The sequence below is a fragment of the Pseudoliparis swirei genome, chromosome 7 (genome assembly GCF_029220125.1).
Source record: "Pseudoliparis swirei isolate HS2019 ecotype Mariana Trench chromosome 7, NWPU_hadal_v1, whole genome shotgun sequence".
Classification (NCBI taxonomy): Eukaryota; Metazoa; Chordata; class Actinopteri; order Perciformes; family Liparidae; genus Pseudoliparis; species Pseudoliparis swirei.
The window spans coordinates 19,498,750-19,517,936 of record NC_079394.1 but is presented as its reverse complement, the minus strand read 5'-3'; the positions used below and the strand labels follow the sequence as shown (position 1 = coordinate 19,517,936).

The following is a 19,187-nucleotide window of genomic DNA, read 5'->3' as shown; positions in this document are numbered from 1 at the left end:
GTAATTGTTTTGTTTTTCCTCGCTGTGATTTCTTTTTCTTTTTTTTCTGCATGACATTCTGTATTATGCAGATTGATTTAGTACCAAGAGGCGGTTTGACAGGAATTGTTTTCATCTATCCGTGCCCTGGCAACTCTGAGAGAAATGTTTCACTCAACTTGATTATCTGCAGTAGCCTGGTCACGACATGTCTGGCAAATTAATGATTACAAACTGGATTTCTGTTGACTGGTACACACCAATTTGTTCAAAATATAACAAGAATTTACTGCGTTGGATGACATTTTCCTTGCAACAACAAGACCGCTGCATCTGAACATAATGAACTCAAATACAGTCGTTCCATTTTAGATCTGAGATCCTGCAACGCTTTGCTTGATCATCACAGTTAATATTGAACCCCAACACTACATTAATCTTTCTCATACCGACTTGTAGAAGAGAGGATTTCTTTTTACTTTGATAGCAGTGAGCAAAAATGGGGTTGTTACATTTTCGAGCAGTCAATCGCAATCTCTGTCTGCAGCAATGAGCCCAGAATGCTGTGACGGCACCTTTCAAAAATATTGAGGGGAAATGTTGTTGAACTGGTGTTCGGGCCATGAGTGTTATTCAAGTTTCCCAAATGACACGGACTGTGGTATTTCCAGGAAGTACATGGGCATGATTCTTCAGTGGAAGGCTGAAAGCAGCAGCACGCATTGCCTCTGGCTTTTCTGTCTTTTATTAAAGTCTACTCCATATACATTTTTATGGCTTTTGATTCCATCATTCACAACATTAGGATGCTCTCTGTGGATTTGGATTCTTCTTAAAGTGGTTTATCTGAACTGTCTGGCAGACTTAATGCCACTGTTTCCAAATCAAGCCCTGTGAAGTTCTTGGGAATGTAGTATGGATCAATATCGGGTCCCCATGTGTTTACCCTCTAGATTCATAATACAACATTTCACAACCCCCATAATGCTGACAATGACATATTGTATTCCACAACTCCATCATACACCAAGCCTTCTCCATGCTTTAAACTCCAAAACAACATCACAGACACATTGTACATGAGCTTCCATGGTCTCAGTGGTAATGTACTACACATATAGTGAGAAAGTACAGCGTTTCAAACACATACAAATTGGTTTGATATTAGATTGTGGAACTCATTGCTCAGAAACCAGAAATTCGACATACAGTACATTCTTATACTGAGGCCGTACTCTCTCTCTCCCTATATATATATATAATCTATTTATTTTGTATATATATATGTGTATATATGTATATATGTATATATATATATGTATATAAATATATGTATATATATATATATATGGTTATTCTTCCTGAATCCCACAATTTGTCTTTTTTTTGCACCAATGACTTTTATCTTAATAAATGTTCTACTTTATAAACATTTTGATAACAATAAGATTAAATAATATCAAGAGTACACAAAATGTCAGGTGATAAATAATCGCTCGTTAGTACATAAAGATCCCAAAAGTCGGTGAAAGTGTGGTTTAATTTGAGAGTAAATTTGCAACTTCAGAGAAGTACTTACTTTATGTATGTGAGTACCAGTGAGTGTGTGTTCTGAGGAGTGTTTACGATGTGCAGGTCCCTGGAGTAATAAGACACGTATTTGCTTTGTTACCTTCGGAGAGAAGGCGAGAAGGGAAATGTCTGCAGATGTAGACGGACTGCTTCAACCTCATCGTTTTCAACCACTTTGTCTGTGTGTGTGTGTGTGTGTGTGTGTGTGAGTGAGTGTGTGTGAAAACCGCTGTTCTGTGATTGATGGGGACAGCCTGCAGATTTGCCAGAGTCAGAAAACAGTGGCGTGAAGGGCTCGTCCGCTAATTTCAACTGACAGCCACTGACGAGTTGTTTTGAAGTGCTGCTGAAGGGGCAAGATTGTGGGAAAAGAATAAGCCCTCTCTCCAAGGCATGTATTATTTCTGTCTTTGAGGGTCTGCAGGCATTGATGTGAGCAGTTATAATAGAAGATTTAATCCATAGCAGATGGACATCTTGAGGGTGCGGCAGTCTCAGAAGATAAACTGCGGGCGAGACATTTTATTGCACATATTGAACACGGTTACGTTTTACATTTGGATTGCAAGAGGACTGAGGTGCCTCTTTGTGTGTGATTATGGTCAGGAAGGCAACTTTTCAATCTCAACGCCATCTTCTGTGTCACGAGGGTAAGAAATTCAATGAAAGTAGATGATTAATGTCATTAGGAATAGACAGCTGAGAGAAAATGAATGATATGCTCATTAGTAATATATAAGGGTCATGCTGTCAGGGTGTCGTTTTCATCTTGAGTTTTTATTTTCAATTACGGAAGACAGGGGATGAGCAAAGAGGGCCACATCGAACCATATGAATGTGATTATGTTCACACATCTTGTTACATTACATTTAACAACAAAGATAGATTTCATATTGTTGTTTTATGGCTGGGCTACAGGCAAGTGTTCATCAGAGTGCTGATATTTGAGAGCTTCTAAAATAAAGAATCATACGCCGTGTTTCTCACACATCACACCTGGGAGAACGCGGGTTAGATTGTTGCGTTGAGCGTGCAGCTCGGCTTCAGTCTGTGGAAACGACGGAGGCCTGTCGGCCTGTGGCTTTTAGATATCCTGAACTGAGTTGTATCAAAAGTAACCGCAGCAAATATCAACATGAAGAGGACAGAAAAAAAACATTTAGTTTCATAAACTGGATGAAAGAGGGCTTGATAAAGTTCATTATTGTGTGGTTGAGTCTGGATTTCATGTGATTAATGTGTATAAAGGGGTCATTTGCTCCTGAACCCGGCTAATGTGTCTTACTGGCTGCCATGAAAGATATAGCAAGGGCAATGGCTATGCATATGTGGGGAAGTGATAACCATTATTTATTTTTTCCCTCATTCTGTCTTAATATCTGAGGCGCAGTCTTGAATCCAGTAGTCCATGGATCTGTTCTTTATTATTCCTTCGACAGCTTTAGCTCGTTTGTGCTTTTAGTTCATATCCTCTTCAGATGATAAATTGAAGTCCAATAAGCGATGTGTCTCTAATATGAAAGAAGTCCTCTATTATTATTAAAGGGCTCTGGGTCCCGGTGAATACAAATTGAACTGTGTTACTCATAAAAATAGTTTGTTTGTGACGCTTTGTGTATTCCGACACAAGCTTTTTATCTCGGCAGCACTCTTGACAATAAAATTGTCAGCAATCGTTACAAAAAGAAACTATTGAGGAACTGACTTTGGGTATTGCAAACCTTGAAGGGAAATGTAATGAATCGTGAAGGGAGGTTTTTCTTCTGAATTGTATAGTATATTAGAGAGATAAACCAAATGGCACAATTGAAGGACACATATAAATGGCTTTTAAAGCTGCCTTTGCACATGTAAATCTTTTATTTGAGTCCCAGCAGAAGGGCTGTAAACAGAGACAGCCGAAGAGGGCGTAACACCTGCTCCAACATTGGCGTCTCCGGCACTAGTCAAAAGCTGCCAATACAGTTAATGTAATATTCTAACAAAAAAAAGCTTCTCCCATTGCCCCTTATACTGATCGCCAATGTAGGGCCTCTTTCTACCCAAATGTTAAAAGAATCACATCAGCTCTGTTTGACAAGTCAGTGTCATAAACAATCATACCCACAGACTGCAGCGGATGACATCATCAGCAACCAAAAGTCAGGGCCGCAAGTCCGCTAGACCGTCAACATCTTTTCTGTTCACTGCACGGAGCAGAGCTGTGCATTTCTCCAACAGGTTGTAATTTGGATAACTTCAGCTGGCATACAATGAGAAGCTGACTGTAGTATGTTAGTAGAATAACTCAAATACAAAAAAAAACCTTATTACCTTCGCATTGAAAATGCGGAAGGTAATGTTTTGATCGCCGTGTATTTATTACCTTTGCATTGAAAATGCCGGAAGGTTATGTTTTGATCGCCGTGTATTTATTTATTTATTTATTTATTACCTTCGCATTGAAAATGCCGGAAGGTTATGTTTTGATCGCCGTGTATTTATTTATTTATTTATTTATTTATTTGTATGCGTGTTATTCGCAAAACTCAAAAAGTATTGAACCGAATCGAATTAAATTTGGTGGGATGATTGTTTATTGTCCGGGGACCAGTTGATGAGATTTTGGGATTGATCGGGTCAAAGGTCAAAGGTCATGAACAGGTCCAAATCTTTCGCAGAACTCAAAAAGTATTGAACCGAATCGCATGAAATTTGGTGGGATGATTGTTTATTATCCGGGGACTAGTTGATTAGATTTTGGGATTGTTCGGGTCAAAGGTCAAGGTCAAAGGTCATGAACAGGTCAAATCTTCTTGAATCACATGGAATTTGGTGGGATGATTGGTTATTATCCGGGGACCATTTGATTAGATTTTGGGATCAATCGCGTCAAAGGTCAAGGTCAAGGTCATGGAAAGGTCAAAATCTTTTTTTTACCAGAGCACGATACATTTTTGTCCAATTGGCATGTAACTAATGCCAAAATGTTCACAATTCAATGCCCAATCTTGTGATATGCGAAGGTATGCGCTCTACCGAGTGCCCGTTCTAGTTTATTTATTTATTTATTTATTTATGTGTATGTGTGTTATTCGCAAAACTCAAAAAGTATTGAACCGAATCGCATGCAATTTGGTGGGATGATTGTTTATTATCCGGGGACCAGTTGGTTAGATTTTGTGATCGATCGGGTCAAAGGTCAAGGTCAAAGGTCATGAACAGGTCAAAATCTTTCGCAGAACTCAAAAAGTATTTAACCGAATCGTATGAAATTTGGTGGGATGATTGTTTATTATCCGGGGCCCAGTTGATTAGATTTTGGGATCGATCGGGTCAAAGGTCAAGGCCAAAGGTCATGAACAGGTAAAAATCTTTCGCAGAACTCAAAAAGTATTGAACCGAATCGCATGAAATTTGGTGGGATGATTGTTTATTATCCGGGGCCCAGTTGATTCGATTTCGGGATCGATCGGGTCAAAGGTCAAGGTCAAAGGTCATGAACAGGTCAAATCTTCTTGAATCACATGGAATTTGGTGGGATGATTGGTTATTATCCGGGGACCATTTGATTAGATTTTGGGATCAATCGGGTCAAAGGTCAAGGTCAAGGTCATGGAAAGGTAAAAATCTTTTTTTTACCATAGCACGATACATTTTTGTCCAATTGGCATGCAACTAATGCCAAAATGTTCATAATTCAATGCCCAATCTTGTGATATGCGAAGGTATGCGCTCTACCGAGTGCCCGTTCTAGTTTATTTATTTCTTTATTTCTTTATTTGTTTGCGTGTTATTCGCATAAGTAAAAAAGTATCAAACCGAATCGCATGATATTTGGTGGGATGATTGGTTATTATCCGTGGACCATTTGATTAGATTTTGGGATCAATCGGGTCAAAGGTCAAGGTCAAGGTCATGAAAAAGGTCAAAATCTTCTTGAATCGCATGAAATTTGGTGGGATGATTGGTTATTATCCGGGGACCATTTGATTAGATTTTGGGATCGATCGGGTCAAAGGTCAAGGTCATAAAAAGGTCAAAATCTTCTTTTTACCAGAGCATAGTCAATTTCTATCCAATTGGCATGCAACTAATGCCAAAATGTTCATAATTCAATGCCCAATCTTGTGATATGCGAAGGTATGCGCTCTACCGAGTGCCCATTCTAGTTGGGAAAAGTTTCATTGAGTTTAAATCCTCTGAGAAAAGTGACAGTCTGCTCTCGAGGGCCCGACGGAGCGAGGAACTTATAAGTATCGGCATTATTTCCGGGTTGTTTTTCTTCTTCTCTCTCTTTTTGTCTCCCTTTGTCATTGATACTGTTATTGTATTAACTATTTTCATTATATAAATACAAATCAGATTTCAATGTTGATCCCATGGGACTAAAAAAAGAGTGGAAAAGAAGACTGACAACACCGGTAACAATTCCTGTGCTTTCCATCACTAAATAACCTATTAAAAAAATGTGTAATCCCATATTCTATTTGAAATTTAAATGTATTTAGATTTAAAAGTCTCTGCCTTATTTTGTCGGCTCTTTGTAGTCCCATAATACTGTGAGTTACATGCATAATCAAAATAAGACTTGATCAAGGCTCCTGCTAAAAAAGCCAAAAGCTGAAAAGCAAGATATATTATTCACCGTCTCTCTGTCTCTCTCCATCACACACATACACACCCACACACACCACACACACACACTACTAATTCACACAGTGTATCCAAGTTAAGCTGTGGGCTCTGAAGCCGACCATTTCCCATTCATGGAAATCAATCTCCATGGAGGGGAAATAATGCATTTTTGTCCAAGGTTGGTGAGCAAAGAAAGAAGGATTGTGTGTCTGAGAGCTTCTACAACACTGACATTGTTCCACATGACAAAAGAAATTATTTCATGTCAAGTGTCAATCTCATCTCTCTCTCTCTCACCCCGTCTCAGCTCTCTCACTCAAAAGCTGTCACTCTTCTACCGATCCATCACAGTAAAACTCAGCCCACACACTCAGTATATTCATTCAATCTTTATTAATCACGATTAATGGTGGGGATGTCTCTCTCTCTCTCTCTTTATCTCTGCCTGTCTCTCCCTCACTCTCTCGATGCGTTGATGGCGACTAATGACTGTTTGACTTCTGCGTGTTGTTTATCATAGTTCAGCTTGGTAATCTGTTCCAGTTCACCCACACACCGTGGCTTAATGGAGCTTAATTAAAAACTTTGTTGACAAAGTGTATGACATTGAACCCTGAGTGAGCCAATTAGAATAATTAATCTTGCCAAACTTTACTTGAGGGACCAAATATTCATGGCTTAGTGACCTCTCATGCTCCATTCCTCGAGCTTCAATATAGCGACACACTGTTAATTGAAAGGGCCGCATTGGTGGCTCGGTGATTAGCGCTGATGCCTCGCGGTGGCTCGGCCTTGTGTTGGTGACATTGGTTTGTTCCCCTGTGGCGTTTCCATGTTCCCGCCATGTTTCTTTCCTGTGGTGTCCTCTGTGTTTTTGTCTTTCAATGATGCCCCCCCCCCCCCCCCAGCTGGCCCACAGTAGCATGTAGTTCCTTGTTTTTAAGTACAATAAACTCATTGGCCCAGATGAGAGTTGTGCACTGCAGAACATATGTGCATATTGAGCCCATCACAGCTCTCTCAGATAGTGGATACTGAGCCAATCAACATATTTGAAATAATGAGGAAGAAGTTCAACAATATGTGCTCTGATGTCTCAAATCCTAGTGGTTCTCCTTTAATGTGCACAAGGCTCCAGAAATGTGGCAAACATCCAGCCAGGTTGTCCACGATGAGTTCGAGGCCAGCCACTGAAAACCCCGTTTACAACGAGGGGGGTCACAGGGGAGACCTCGGTGGTTAGCTCTTTTTATATCTGGCACCAAAATAAACTCTCTCAAAAGCAAAAAACTCAATTATGCGTCTGTGTGGCTGTAGGTCAGTGTGCTTCACTGCATTTTTCTTTACTAAAACAAGGGAGAGAATAATCAGAAGCAGGTGCTGTCCGCTCGCTGGGTCGATGCCGCTGACTCTCCCAGCCCTCAGTCACGTTCCTGCTGGCACAAGTGCAAAAGGGATTTGGACAAACACACTCAGGGACACACTTTGCTGCTGATCGTGTGCTTGGGAGATATTTCTTGATACGTTTGCTTTATTGCTCTGAGGCAGGACACATAGCCAAAAAAAGACAAAGAAAAAGCAACATGATGTCATGACGATAGCCTCATGCGGTATTGATTCCCCTGCCCTCGTCTCTACAGGCAGGTCGACATTATTTTAGCTCGTGGTGAATCGGCATCCCAGGGTACTTCGGTAAGTTGTTGGCTGGAGCTCCGCTGTCTCGTTGGAGGCTGACCTCCCTAATCACGATGTCAGTCTCCCCCACCCAGAGCCAATGATGTACCTGCAGCCACGCGACAGTTCGCACCTCGCAAAGCCTGCTGCACGTCCGCCTCACTGTTCCTGTTTCAGTGCACAGATTTCATGACTTTTCGAAAGACGTGCTCGACAGCCACAGCGTTGAACTATTCTGACCTTTTTGACTCTATAATGTGAACATTATTCTCCTTCATGTTTCCCAGTGATCACGGCTCTTCTCATCGAAGGAGCCGACTGCCAACTGCCGTCTCAGAGCAACAAACTCATTTGAGCTCTTCTGTCTCTCGTCCCTGCTGTCTTCTGCCCCCTGTCTACTCATTTCATTTGACACTATTCCTCTGTTCACTCATCATTTGTCTTTCCTCCTCCTCCTCCCCAGCTCTCTTCTCCTTTTCCCATCTCGCGCTCACTTTTCCTCCATTGTGTGGTTTTGTTGTCGACCATCCATCCAGATTGAAGACGCTGCCAGCTTTGTTGTTTAGTTTTTTTGTTGCTCCCCCTTACACTTTCCTTCTTCTCACAACTCACTGACATCCTCTTCTCCCTCTGTCTCCACCTCTGACCTAAACCACTACTTCCACTTTTCACTGTCTGCAACTTAAAATTGTATTAGCTGCAGAGGTGACAGGAGAGGAATATACATATGAAACATCCTGTTGTAGTTAAGTTGCTGCAGATGCATGCCACTGACCCCTAAACAGTGACATGCTCCACTACTTCTCACAAAAAAACTGTGAATAAGATCCAGTTTGCCAGTTCTGAAATTCACACCACTCTGCATTGTAACAGTTGCAGTAAAATCCTGCGACAAGGAGAAGAGCAGCAAAGGCCCAAACCGGTATTTATAGGGGGCCGTATGGATGGGCCTGGAGAAGACTGCAGAATCAACACAATATATGGAGTTACAGTGCATTTAAAGGGGCAATAAGTAAGATTTGTACTATCCCATAGCAAAAAATAGCCATAATATATCCTGAGGGGTATGACAGCCGAGTTGATCAATACCAGTGACTCAACGATCAGTTTGCCAGGTGCTGAGATAACAGCCTTTCAAAACTCACTTTGTAGGCTGTACATTGGCCTCGCCATCAGTATGGATGCTCATTAAAGCTGTTACAAATAGATGTGGCTGTCGAATGCGATCAAAAGAGATCCTAATGGCCACGTTTTCAGGTAACAGGGAACACCTATCTCCCCCCCCCCCCCCCCTGTGTACATTTTACATATTTAGAGATGAAGCATTTTTGTTTGAAAGAAATCAGATACAAAACAAGAGTGTTATTATCATGAAAGGCTGCTTTCTATTTTCCAAACTTTGACTTTGATGCCAGCGATTTTTTTTTTTTTTTACATCTGAAAAATGTTAATGTGTGTTTCTGTGCACCTGCTCACACAGGTTTGCGCTCCAATCTCTTTGATGGAGCAGCTAAATCTTTACCCGAACCACCTGTACCTTAACCACCGTCTCCCGGTAAACTTAACTGAAACTAAATTCTACTCTTAACCCAAAAAGAAACGTTTTAATCAGTAAGCAGCCTGTGGGGAAAAAAGGGACATTTTCCAATTTAGTGAAAATAAAACTCAAATTGGACACAAGCACAAGTACATGTTTCTCTGGAGTAGAGATAGAGAGACAGCACATGTCTCCATGTCTTTTGCTTTCTACTATGTGACCAGTTCAGGGTTAAATATGTGTCAACACTGCAAAATACATCCGGACGTCTTTCTCGTGATACTCGGTCTCCCTCCATGTGTGATCTCAGGATCTAATGTGCAGCAATCTTCCACATTTCCGTTTTTTTCACCCCGTTCTTCAAGTCTTTTTTCTGTCCTGCCCCCCCCCCCCCCCCCCCGCTCCTTTATCCATATCACCACCGTGTTCTTTTTTTCAGCTCTCAAGTCAACCAATGATGTGTGATCATCTCGCCATCAAGGCTGCTGCCAAAGAGTTGCCATGGCAACATCTAGTCCACGCACTAACGGCCACTGCGGAAAGAGCGGGGAGGCAGAGAGCGGGCGACAAACACACACACACACACAGAAAGGCTTCACAGCGGTTACCCACCACCACACGAGCAACCGTTGCTCGTTTGCTTTAACAGCCAGTGGGAGCGTTAAAGTCATCATGGATCTCCCTAGTCATAGTCAACGATCTGAAAGCAGGGCGATAACTCATTCCAAACACACGGCGTTGGTGCAGCTCACAGCATGCCAGCTGTTTCATGGACACCCCCCACCAGCATGCGTGCACCGTGCCCATACACACCACCTTTACAATAGGACACAGTTACGGTAACAAACAGGCGCGCAGTCATGGCGTACATGCACACGCAAGACGGCTGTTTAAGGCTGTAAAAAGCAGAAGCACAGATTACGCTTCTGTAATTAACGTTCACCTGTCAAACCCACTCCTCTCACGCGTGCAGATGACTTTGAAACCTGCTCGTATGCTGAGACAATGGTGCATTAAATTAGATGTTAACATGCAGTCATACATTGCAACCCCATTATTTTATAGTGCAAGATATGACACAAAAGCATATCATGTATATTTATAGTGATTAAATGGATCTCTTCCCTGATCCCTCAGGTGACTGAAAATGACCCTGAAAAGGCTTCTGGGTGTACGTTCTCTCAGTTCTGTCATCTATGAATTCAGATACATCAAAAAAAGTTGTGGGTATCTGTGCAAGGAACTGCAAACTGCTGTGAGGATTGAAATGACCTGTGGCTTTTCCTCTCCTGTGCTTTATGATGAGCTCCATCAACCTCGCTGCAGATCATTCATGAGGACATACAGACCGTGGCACACACACACACACACACACGTGCTTTAATTAGCCACACCGAGTTCTCATCGTGTCAGTTTGTCATTATCACAAGTCGAACTGGAGTGTGTTTTGAATGTGGGACTCGGCCGCTGTGGCTCGTCCTTGCCCCTCGCTGTGCGTTTGTGCGTGCGCGGCGGCAAACGTGTGCTTTTCCGAGGGAGGATGTGTTTCTTTTGGTGAGACAGTGACAGACAATTTAGAGATCCAGGCAGATGGTGTACCGCAGGAAACTTTTGACTCAACACATGATTTTGTCAGGCAGCCTTTCAGCCTGCCTGTCAGCCATGACATGGAGAGAAAGAAAGAGCAGTTATAACCACTTTTTTGTTTAAAACTATTACCCCCATGCTGACTTTTTCTTATAAAGTCAAACTATTCCCTCACGTAGTATAGCTGCCACGAATAAACAGAGATCTCATCCAGGCTTGTGGGTTACTGACTTTACACGCGGGCAGAGTGACTCTCAACACACTCAAGTAATCTGGAAGTGACCGAGTGCTCGACGGATGCATTAAAGCCCTAGAACTGCAATTACTCCGGCAAGCTCATATTCTATTCATGAGTTATTATGTCTGGAACGCCGTCATATTCAAAAGGGCCCTGCAGTGTAGCATGTAAACAGCTTCCACTTCACTTTTGCCTCGCACCATCTGTCCCCGGAATAGGACCAGCACGGTCGTCCTCTGTATCCTCTCTCCTGCAAGTGTTCTACTATCGCGGAGTGAAATCAGTGTCTTTTTTTTTGTAGGCAGGATAAAGATCAATGGCCGGTGAATGTGTCTCGTACGAGGGTGTGCGCGTCTGTTCTTGTGGGTGCAGGTCAGCATCAGGGTTTGATTCGAGAGCCTATCAGGGAACCAACTTTTGCATAACTCTGATAGGCCAATTAGGGCCGAATGACAGATGATGAGCTCCACGGGCAGACAGGGTCGTAATGGAGGGGAGAGAGAAAGCACTCTGTCCTGAATCTCAAATCTGTTCCACTCTCTCCTCCCTCCAAGTTACGTGCAGCCTCGTCACATCCTAATGATTCCTCCGCTGAAAGTCTCTTTTTTGTCTTTGTGTTTTGATCAGTTTGATGTCTGATCAAGACGGGGAGAAGAAGGCCTTTTAGTCATTCTGTGTAGTTTTTTTTCGGCACTCCTTTTTATTGTCTTGAGTAGAGCAGGAACACGTAATTCAGCGCGTAATTCAGAGCACATCTACGCTTGAAGGATCGCAACATGGAGACTGCTCAGCCAGCGACTCGTGCAAGCAGCACGACTCCATTCTCAGCCTTGGGTTGACATTACTTCACTATGTCTCTACATAGCAAATAGTTGGTTGCTGCTTTATTAATGATCTGAATCCTGTTTATAGAACCTTTAGACATAGATACAGCCAGTAATAGGGTGACCAGATTTGAGTTTGTGAAAAGAGGACACTTCGTCTCGGGGGGGGGGGGGGGGGTAGAAGTTGGTGCCCTAAGCATAACTCCTTCATGATGCCCCTCCTGAGATAGGAAAGGGCTCCCACGGCGAGCGGCGTCGGCAGGGGGGGGGGGGGGGGGCTCGCGCAAGAAGGTGGAACGTAAGGGAGATACCATTTCCAAAACTTGGGAGGGGTAAATACTAGTTTGTGAAAGACCCAGAGAAACACAAATATCCGACGAAGCAAAATCCCGGACGTTTTTGGAATCCCTGCCGGACGCATTTTTTAGGTCTCAAAAACAGGACATGTCCGGGGAAAACCGGACGTCTAGTCAGCCTAGCCAGTAACCTCAAAACACAGCAAGATCATATTTTCAATGGCAGGCTTTCGTCATACCTGGCAGATTGGACGCCCCATGTGATGGTAAATGGACACCCGGACTCACACTGATGGGGGTGAGGTTCCACCTGTACATCAGCAGTAACATCCACACACCGGAGGCACGGCTACGGGAGCAATGCTGGGGTTAAGTGACTCATCGACATGGTCTAGCGGAGGCGAGGACGACTCAGCTTACCACTGAGCCGCAGTCGACACATGTCGGCTGAGTCCTGGGCAGGGACCCGGGTTCCAATCTGACCCGCAGCCCTTTACATGTCGTCCCCTCTCTCTGCTCTTTTTCCCCGTCTATCTTCGGCTGTAATATCTAATACAGGTGGGGGGCTCGGCTGTAGCTCATGGGGATGAGTGGTCATCCCGTAACCACAAGGTACCTGGTTTAATCCCCATAGTTGCTTGTCAACGTGTCCTTGAGCAAGACACTGAACCCCCCAGTTGCTCACTGCCCTTAATAACTAAGGATGGGTCAAATGCAGAGAAGAATTCCCCCACAGTGGGATCAATAAAGTGTATTAAAGGAATGTTAATTACCTTTCCACCGTTTATTTGTTTCTCCTCAAAGGTCAACAGGAAACCCGTTTTGTAGAAATATGTCACGGACGGTGTCACTGTCTATTGTGTACACAGAGAAGGGAACAAGTGTGAAAGTAGATGAAACACGAGAACGCCACCGCTTACGTCAACTCCCAAAGTGCCCCACCAAAGTCTGCGTGACATGACGCGTGTGACACGCGAGAACCATTGAGCAGAGACAACAAACGGCAACTTCAAAACATAAAGCGTGTCTCTTTCCGTCGACAGAAATGAAAAGACATCAACTAAGACAAGAGATCTTTCGAAGTTGGCGGAATTCCAAGCAAGAAAAGATGAAATATTTTTGGCAAGACACTGCCAGGCTTGTTTGAAAGATGGGATCGCTCTTCTTCCATCTCATTAGCCAGTGTGTAATCCGTCTTTCTTCGAAACCGTCTGTCAGAGCACTGGCTTGTTTGTTTGTGTGAACCATCTTTTGTCAAAGTGACAGATAAAAAGGTCAGCGGCGTATGAAAGGCACTTTTATACACTTGAAGCTTGTTTTAACTTCCAAGAACAGTGGATTGTTTTTCTTTCTGCGATATCAGCAAAGAACAATCTTTCACGGATGCCTTTTCAATTTGGATCAAACACAGGTGCTGTTTAAGATACTAATTTCAACGGTGCACCATGCATGCAACAGTAGCCGTGTTTCCATTCACATATTCTGATGTGCATTTTGCAGTGTTGTTTCCATCACAGCTTTACTGCCATAGTAAAGGTAGATGAGACCTCCTGTTCACGCAAGTTGGAAGTGGTTGTGGTATTTGTTGAAAAAGAGTTGCCGTAAAGTGGATGTGGACACGCCTTTGCCAAATAGATTCTGATGGAGCAAAAATGTAATTACCATGACTGATTATCTGTTTCTGCTGTTGCCATATATGCTGATGCGATATTCCCATAACTTGCAAATGCTGTCTTTGTTTTGGGCACCACTAAACATGACCAACACTAGCTGACTATTCAAAGTCGCCCAATTGAAACTAATTCCTGAGGACCTTTCCATTTATTTCTCGATGGGTTCGATGGCTTTATTTCCATTTTTCAGCCTCTACTTCCACTCAGTTTACAGCCAACTCAGTTTACAGCCAAGCCCGGCATATACCGCCAACTTCTGGCTCAAATTTTTTATTCATTTTTTCCGACATTTCAGAAATGTGCTTAAAATTCACTCAACAATTGAATTTTGTTTTTGCGCCGCTGCTGCTCGGCTAGAAGCAATAAAGCATGAAGTTATTTCAGAGTCCTGCATTATGCAATACGATATTACAGTCCAAAAGTAACTAAGTAACATATTCCAAAGAAAACGGAGCAGAGCTGCTCTACTGAAAAAGAACAGATGCAGTATTGGTATGCGATGTGGGATTTTCCTTCCAGTAGAGTGATAACCAGGGCACACAACTAGGCCAGTGCTGCCACGAAACAGTGACTGCTGAACACTATTGTGGACCGCTTTGATTTGTTTTGAATCAATGTTGCATATCATCTACACACAAAGTCTTTTCTAATCTTGGCACTAATCCGAGTTTATCCAAGCCAAACAATCCCACATCCAAGGCAGCAGTTGGTTGACATGATCTCGTATTAGAATGACTCTTGGTGGATTTGCTGTTGGAATTAGTTCTTCTCTTCTCTCCTCTTCTCTTCTCTTCTTTTCAACTGGCATTTTAACCATGCGGCTCCCCAGTTCCACCAGCTCAGTAGAGCCCAGGGAGTGATAAGAGAGTTGTCCCTAAAAGAGAGTGACGTTGTTGTGAAGCAACGTGCTGAGCGTGTTCAGCTGATTTACATTGAATTGAGCCACATTTTGATGGCTATTGTGGATGAAATTAATTATGTAAGCTGTATGCAGGGCTCATTTGCATTTCTTGATTGATTTCAGTCCGTTCTATGTACTCCGCATGAAGAAAAAAGGATGAGAGACGGGCACTGTCAATCACGTCAGCATGTTGGCACTGATTTGCAGGAGGGGTTTGCCCCTAGGAAGTTGTGCAGATAATTGCAAACATCTGTCTCTATGTACACACGTATGAATCCTGTTTCAGTTTGCTTTGTCATGCATGCAGTTGTGCTTGTGAGTTTGTTCATTCCTGAGTGTGTATCCACCCGGTTGGTGTCAAGCAGCGTGGTGGTTTTGTCTATTTATGAGGGATTATTTGCATTTGTTTGTTTGCTGTGTTAGTATGTGAGGAAAGCACACACACACACACACACACACACACACACAAATACACATATTTCCACATTGCCTTTTTCCTCTTTGTCTCTCCCTTTCCCCATGGCCCTCCCCCCTCCACGCCACATAGCTTGTTAAATATCCAGCCGAATGCTAACAGAGCCTCCATAAGCCCGTCTGTCTGTCTGTGTGTGTCTGCAGCTCTCCTCCAAACCAAAACGAACGACCCAGTTAAATATTAAGCTGAAGGCTGACAGAGGGACCCCATCAACCTCTGAGCTGTATCCTCTCTGAAGCCATCAATCCTGCGACTAAAGCTAGGCTGCATAATGACATTGTGGCAGTGTACTCGCGCTGTGCTGCAAAACATATTAATGTTAGCCATAATGAGTTTGACAGCCCAATATGGTTGTCAGGGACGGGAGAGCGTTTCAACTGGCAAACACTGCCCTCCAATGGAAGAGGGGAGCTATGGTGACTGCAGTCAAAGCTGCGGCGTGCTCTGGTTTTATGCAGTTGTGCAAATATGTTGTCATTCTCCATGATTGTTTTGAAGCATTTTGACTAATCATTTAATAATATCTACTTCTCGGGACTACAGATGAAAAATAGCCTATTGGCTAACTGGCACATTTACGGAAATGTTTTTTATTAATGTTCACTGTCCCTTATCAAATAAACCAAAGGGAAAAAAATGTATATGGTCGTTCAGACACCACCCATTACCACGGCCGATACATATGCTCTCTCTTCCGACTGTGTCTGATTCATGCGTCCACGCGTTCATTCGTGGATTCTCGCTTCTCCTGCTTACGAGGATTTGTGCCGCTCCTGCGTCAGTGTGTGTACAGAATGTTCTCTTATCGGCTGACATGTCTGCATCTCCTGCCTCCTTCATCCTAGAATCCTGGAGCTCCAGCAGAACGGTGACATGGACATCCTGAAACTCAAGTGGTGGCCCAAGGACAGCCCCTGCGACCTCTACAGCTCGGTCCAGACACGGCAGCGTGGCAACGCCCTGGACATCCACAGCTTCGCTGGCGTTTTCTGCGTGCTGGCAGCCGGCGTAGTGCTCTCCTGCCTCATTGCTATGGTGGAGAGCTGGTGGTCACGGAGGAAGGGATCCAGGGTCCCCTCCAAGGAGGTAGGAGGATGGATGGGTGACTGTGTATTATTACTCTGTTCAGAAAAAGGTATAGATAGGCTTTGTAGTCTATCCCTGGTTCTCTCGTATGTTGTCAGAGGGGAAATAAGCAGTGCAACGGGGAGATGAAAAGGAAAAAACAGACCATGATAGAAAAGTACGAATGTACCGATGATGATTGGATGGATAATGGGTTCAGTTTCAGGTCTCGCCGAACCAAGGGGAGAAGGGTGTGGAATCACTAAATGAGAAGTCTAGACGCCGGGGCCAGGTGATGCGGAAAACATAAATCCAATCGCTCAATCAGGACGCGTGAGGAAGAGAGATATGAGCGGAGCCTTCCTTGTGAAGGAGTTGTGACAGTGACGGCGTCTGGAAACTTTTGAAAACCTCCCAAGTTTCCAATGTCACTTCCCCCTGAACTACATTTGCCACACAAGCCACAGCAGCAACACGCCGCTGATGGAGCAGCATGGAGCTGTATTCATTGCCAGGCTCTGGCACAAAAAGAAGCCCGGAGGTGCTATATTAGATTTTCAGTGATTTAACGAGCATTGATCTTGTGAGGAGTCTTGGATATATAAATCCCTGCTTTTGTGGGAAGGAAAGGTCAACTATGGGACTCGAATGTTTGCAGAAGCCCTGACAGCATTGTGTTCATGTCCCCTTCTCAACCACAATCATGGTCTTAATAGACTGTCAGCTTGAAAAGCATCCTGTCTCGTTGTAAAATCTTAATAGTTTGCGTGTTTACACTTTGCCATCGAATTATCAAAAATGATTAGACATTATCTAACTAATTTAGCTCATTTAACTTAACTTGCAGTACTTGTAAAGGGTGTTAATTAATCACCCAGTTCTTAGTCCTCATTAGCCGTAAATACTGATGCCAAATAAGATATGTCACTTAAACTATGATGCAATATTAAATTGCCTGGGTAACATATCCGAGATGCACACACTCGCATTAAACAATTTAGGCTCCGTGGATGAGTTCATGTCCGAGACCATGTTCATATTGAAACCACAAAACCCTACTTAACCCCTCGATAGTGCACAATCACAGTCCAGATCTCCAATAAATATATATTGAAACTGTTTAATATATTCTATTATTAATGCCGCTATATGCATTCAGCGTTCTGCTACTGCATACTCTCACCTCTTTGTTTCATGTTTTATTCATCTTATTTTGATGGTGTCGATTCATTTTAAAATGAGGCAAATGTGTCAAGAAGGCGCTCAACCTTATTGTCCTGAGAAGTGAATGCTTTGGAGAAAAGATGATAGTGGTTAAAAGACGAGTGTAAAAACTGCCGAGGGCCCGTTTGAGTGCTGCGTGGCGCCTTGACCAAGGCAGAGTGAGAAGCACACTGACTCAGTGTTACACGTGGAGGTGCATACCGGCGTTCGCTCTTCAGAGCCGTGGCAACACTCCACCTTTTAAATTAGCAGCAGCGACCTGTGAAATTTCCAATCAGCCGCATATGCGGCCGATCACCTCAGCAGGGATATCGTTTGAGGCAATCAAAAGGACGCTGGCAACACCTTCCCCTCGTAAGAACCCTGCAGCCTGTCGTCATTTGGTAGCTTTGTTTGCTCCGCCGTCTTTAAAGAGAAACCCAAACGGCTGCTCGTGTAGTTTCATTTCTATTAATGCGTAGTGATGGCACCCGCTCTGGGCCATTTTCACCCCAGTATTACAGCGTCCAAGCAATTGTTGCAACCTCTCGAAATCAGGAGCGGTTTTATCCACACGGACGGACTTGACAAAGATGTGTGTAGCGGCTTCTGATTGCACTCACACACTGCATTGTCACCTCTCATGCCTGCCGCTGTGTTTACCACAACCCAGAGAGGGGGGGGGGGGGGGGAGCTCAGCTCAATAACTTGACTCGAGACTCGGAAATTGCAGCAAAGTGAAGCAAATTTGGTATGCAAAACATACCACTGATGAACAGGAGGGAATGTAATTATGAAGTAATATTTTCACTTTAGGTTTAGAGTTAATTGTTTATGTGTTGGTTACAGGCATGAGGCAGTACAGATTAATTTCAGCGGAAAATGTTTTCGCCTCCAGGTAAATTACTTCTCCTTCAAACAATTGCCTTTTTTCCCCCTCTGAGGAAGCTACTTGATAAAAGCCGGTTACGGTTAACTTGTAGATAATGACTTCAGAGAATTAACGTAGAACGGTTCTCGAAACCTCTCATTCAACTTCCAGTCCCTAAAACCAATTTACCGTCAATCAGAGGGGAGGTAGATAATAGGAGTTATAACTATTGTTGCCTGGTTACCAAAATGGGCTTTAACTGCGTAATAGATAGGACATTCTTATAATGAGGACTGTTTAAATGAACCTCTCTGGATAATTCTGCCTACCAGAAACAAGTTAGAGAAGCCTGGCTAATCTCCGTAAACTGTGCTGTCATGCCGATTTAAAGTTCCTCCAAGAATAAATTAGAAAATATGACAAAAAGATGGTTATGAAAATTGTGGCTCTACCCAGGATGAATTAGTGTCAGATCAGGTTACTCTTCATGATCAAAGGCCGATAACACCATGCATCCGGAAAGTAATTGAGAGGGAAAGTTTCAATATGAAAACTCTATGGAGCATCGGTTCTAAATATTAAAATGAACAGCTCTTGGTCAAGCATTACTGCATCACTACAGTTTCTAGCTCCTGCCTCCTGGAGATGATTTCTGCCACTCGTGAGAAGCCGTT

The 19,187-nt window shown here is 43.3% G+C and overlaps 1 protein-coding gene across 1 annotated transcript in view; it reads left to right on the top strand.

The window, feature by feature from the left end:
* grid2 (glutamate receptor, ionotropic, delta 2) overlaps positions 1 to 19,187 on the top strand; it is a 470,134-nt gene that overhangs the window by 440,135 nt on the left and 10,812 nt on the right. The window contains exon 15 of the mRNA XM_056418710.1: positions 16,220 to 16,460. Coding sequence (XP_056274685.1) covers positions 16,220 to 16,460 — 241 coding nt within the window. The remainder of the gene's footprint in view (positions 1 to 16,219; positions 16,461 to 19,187) is intronic.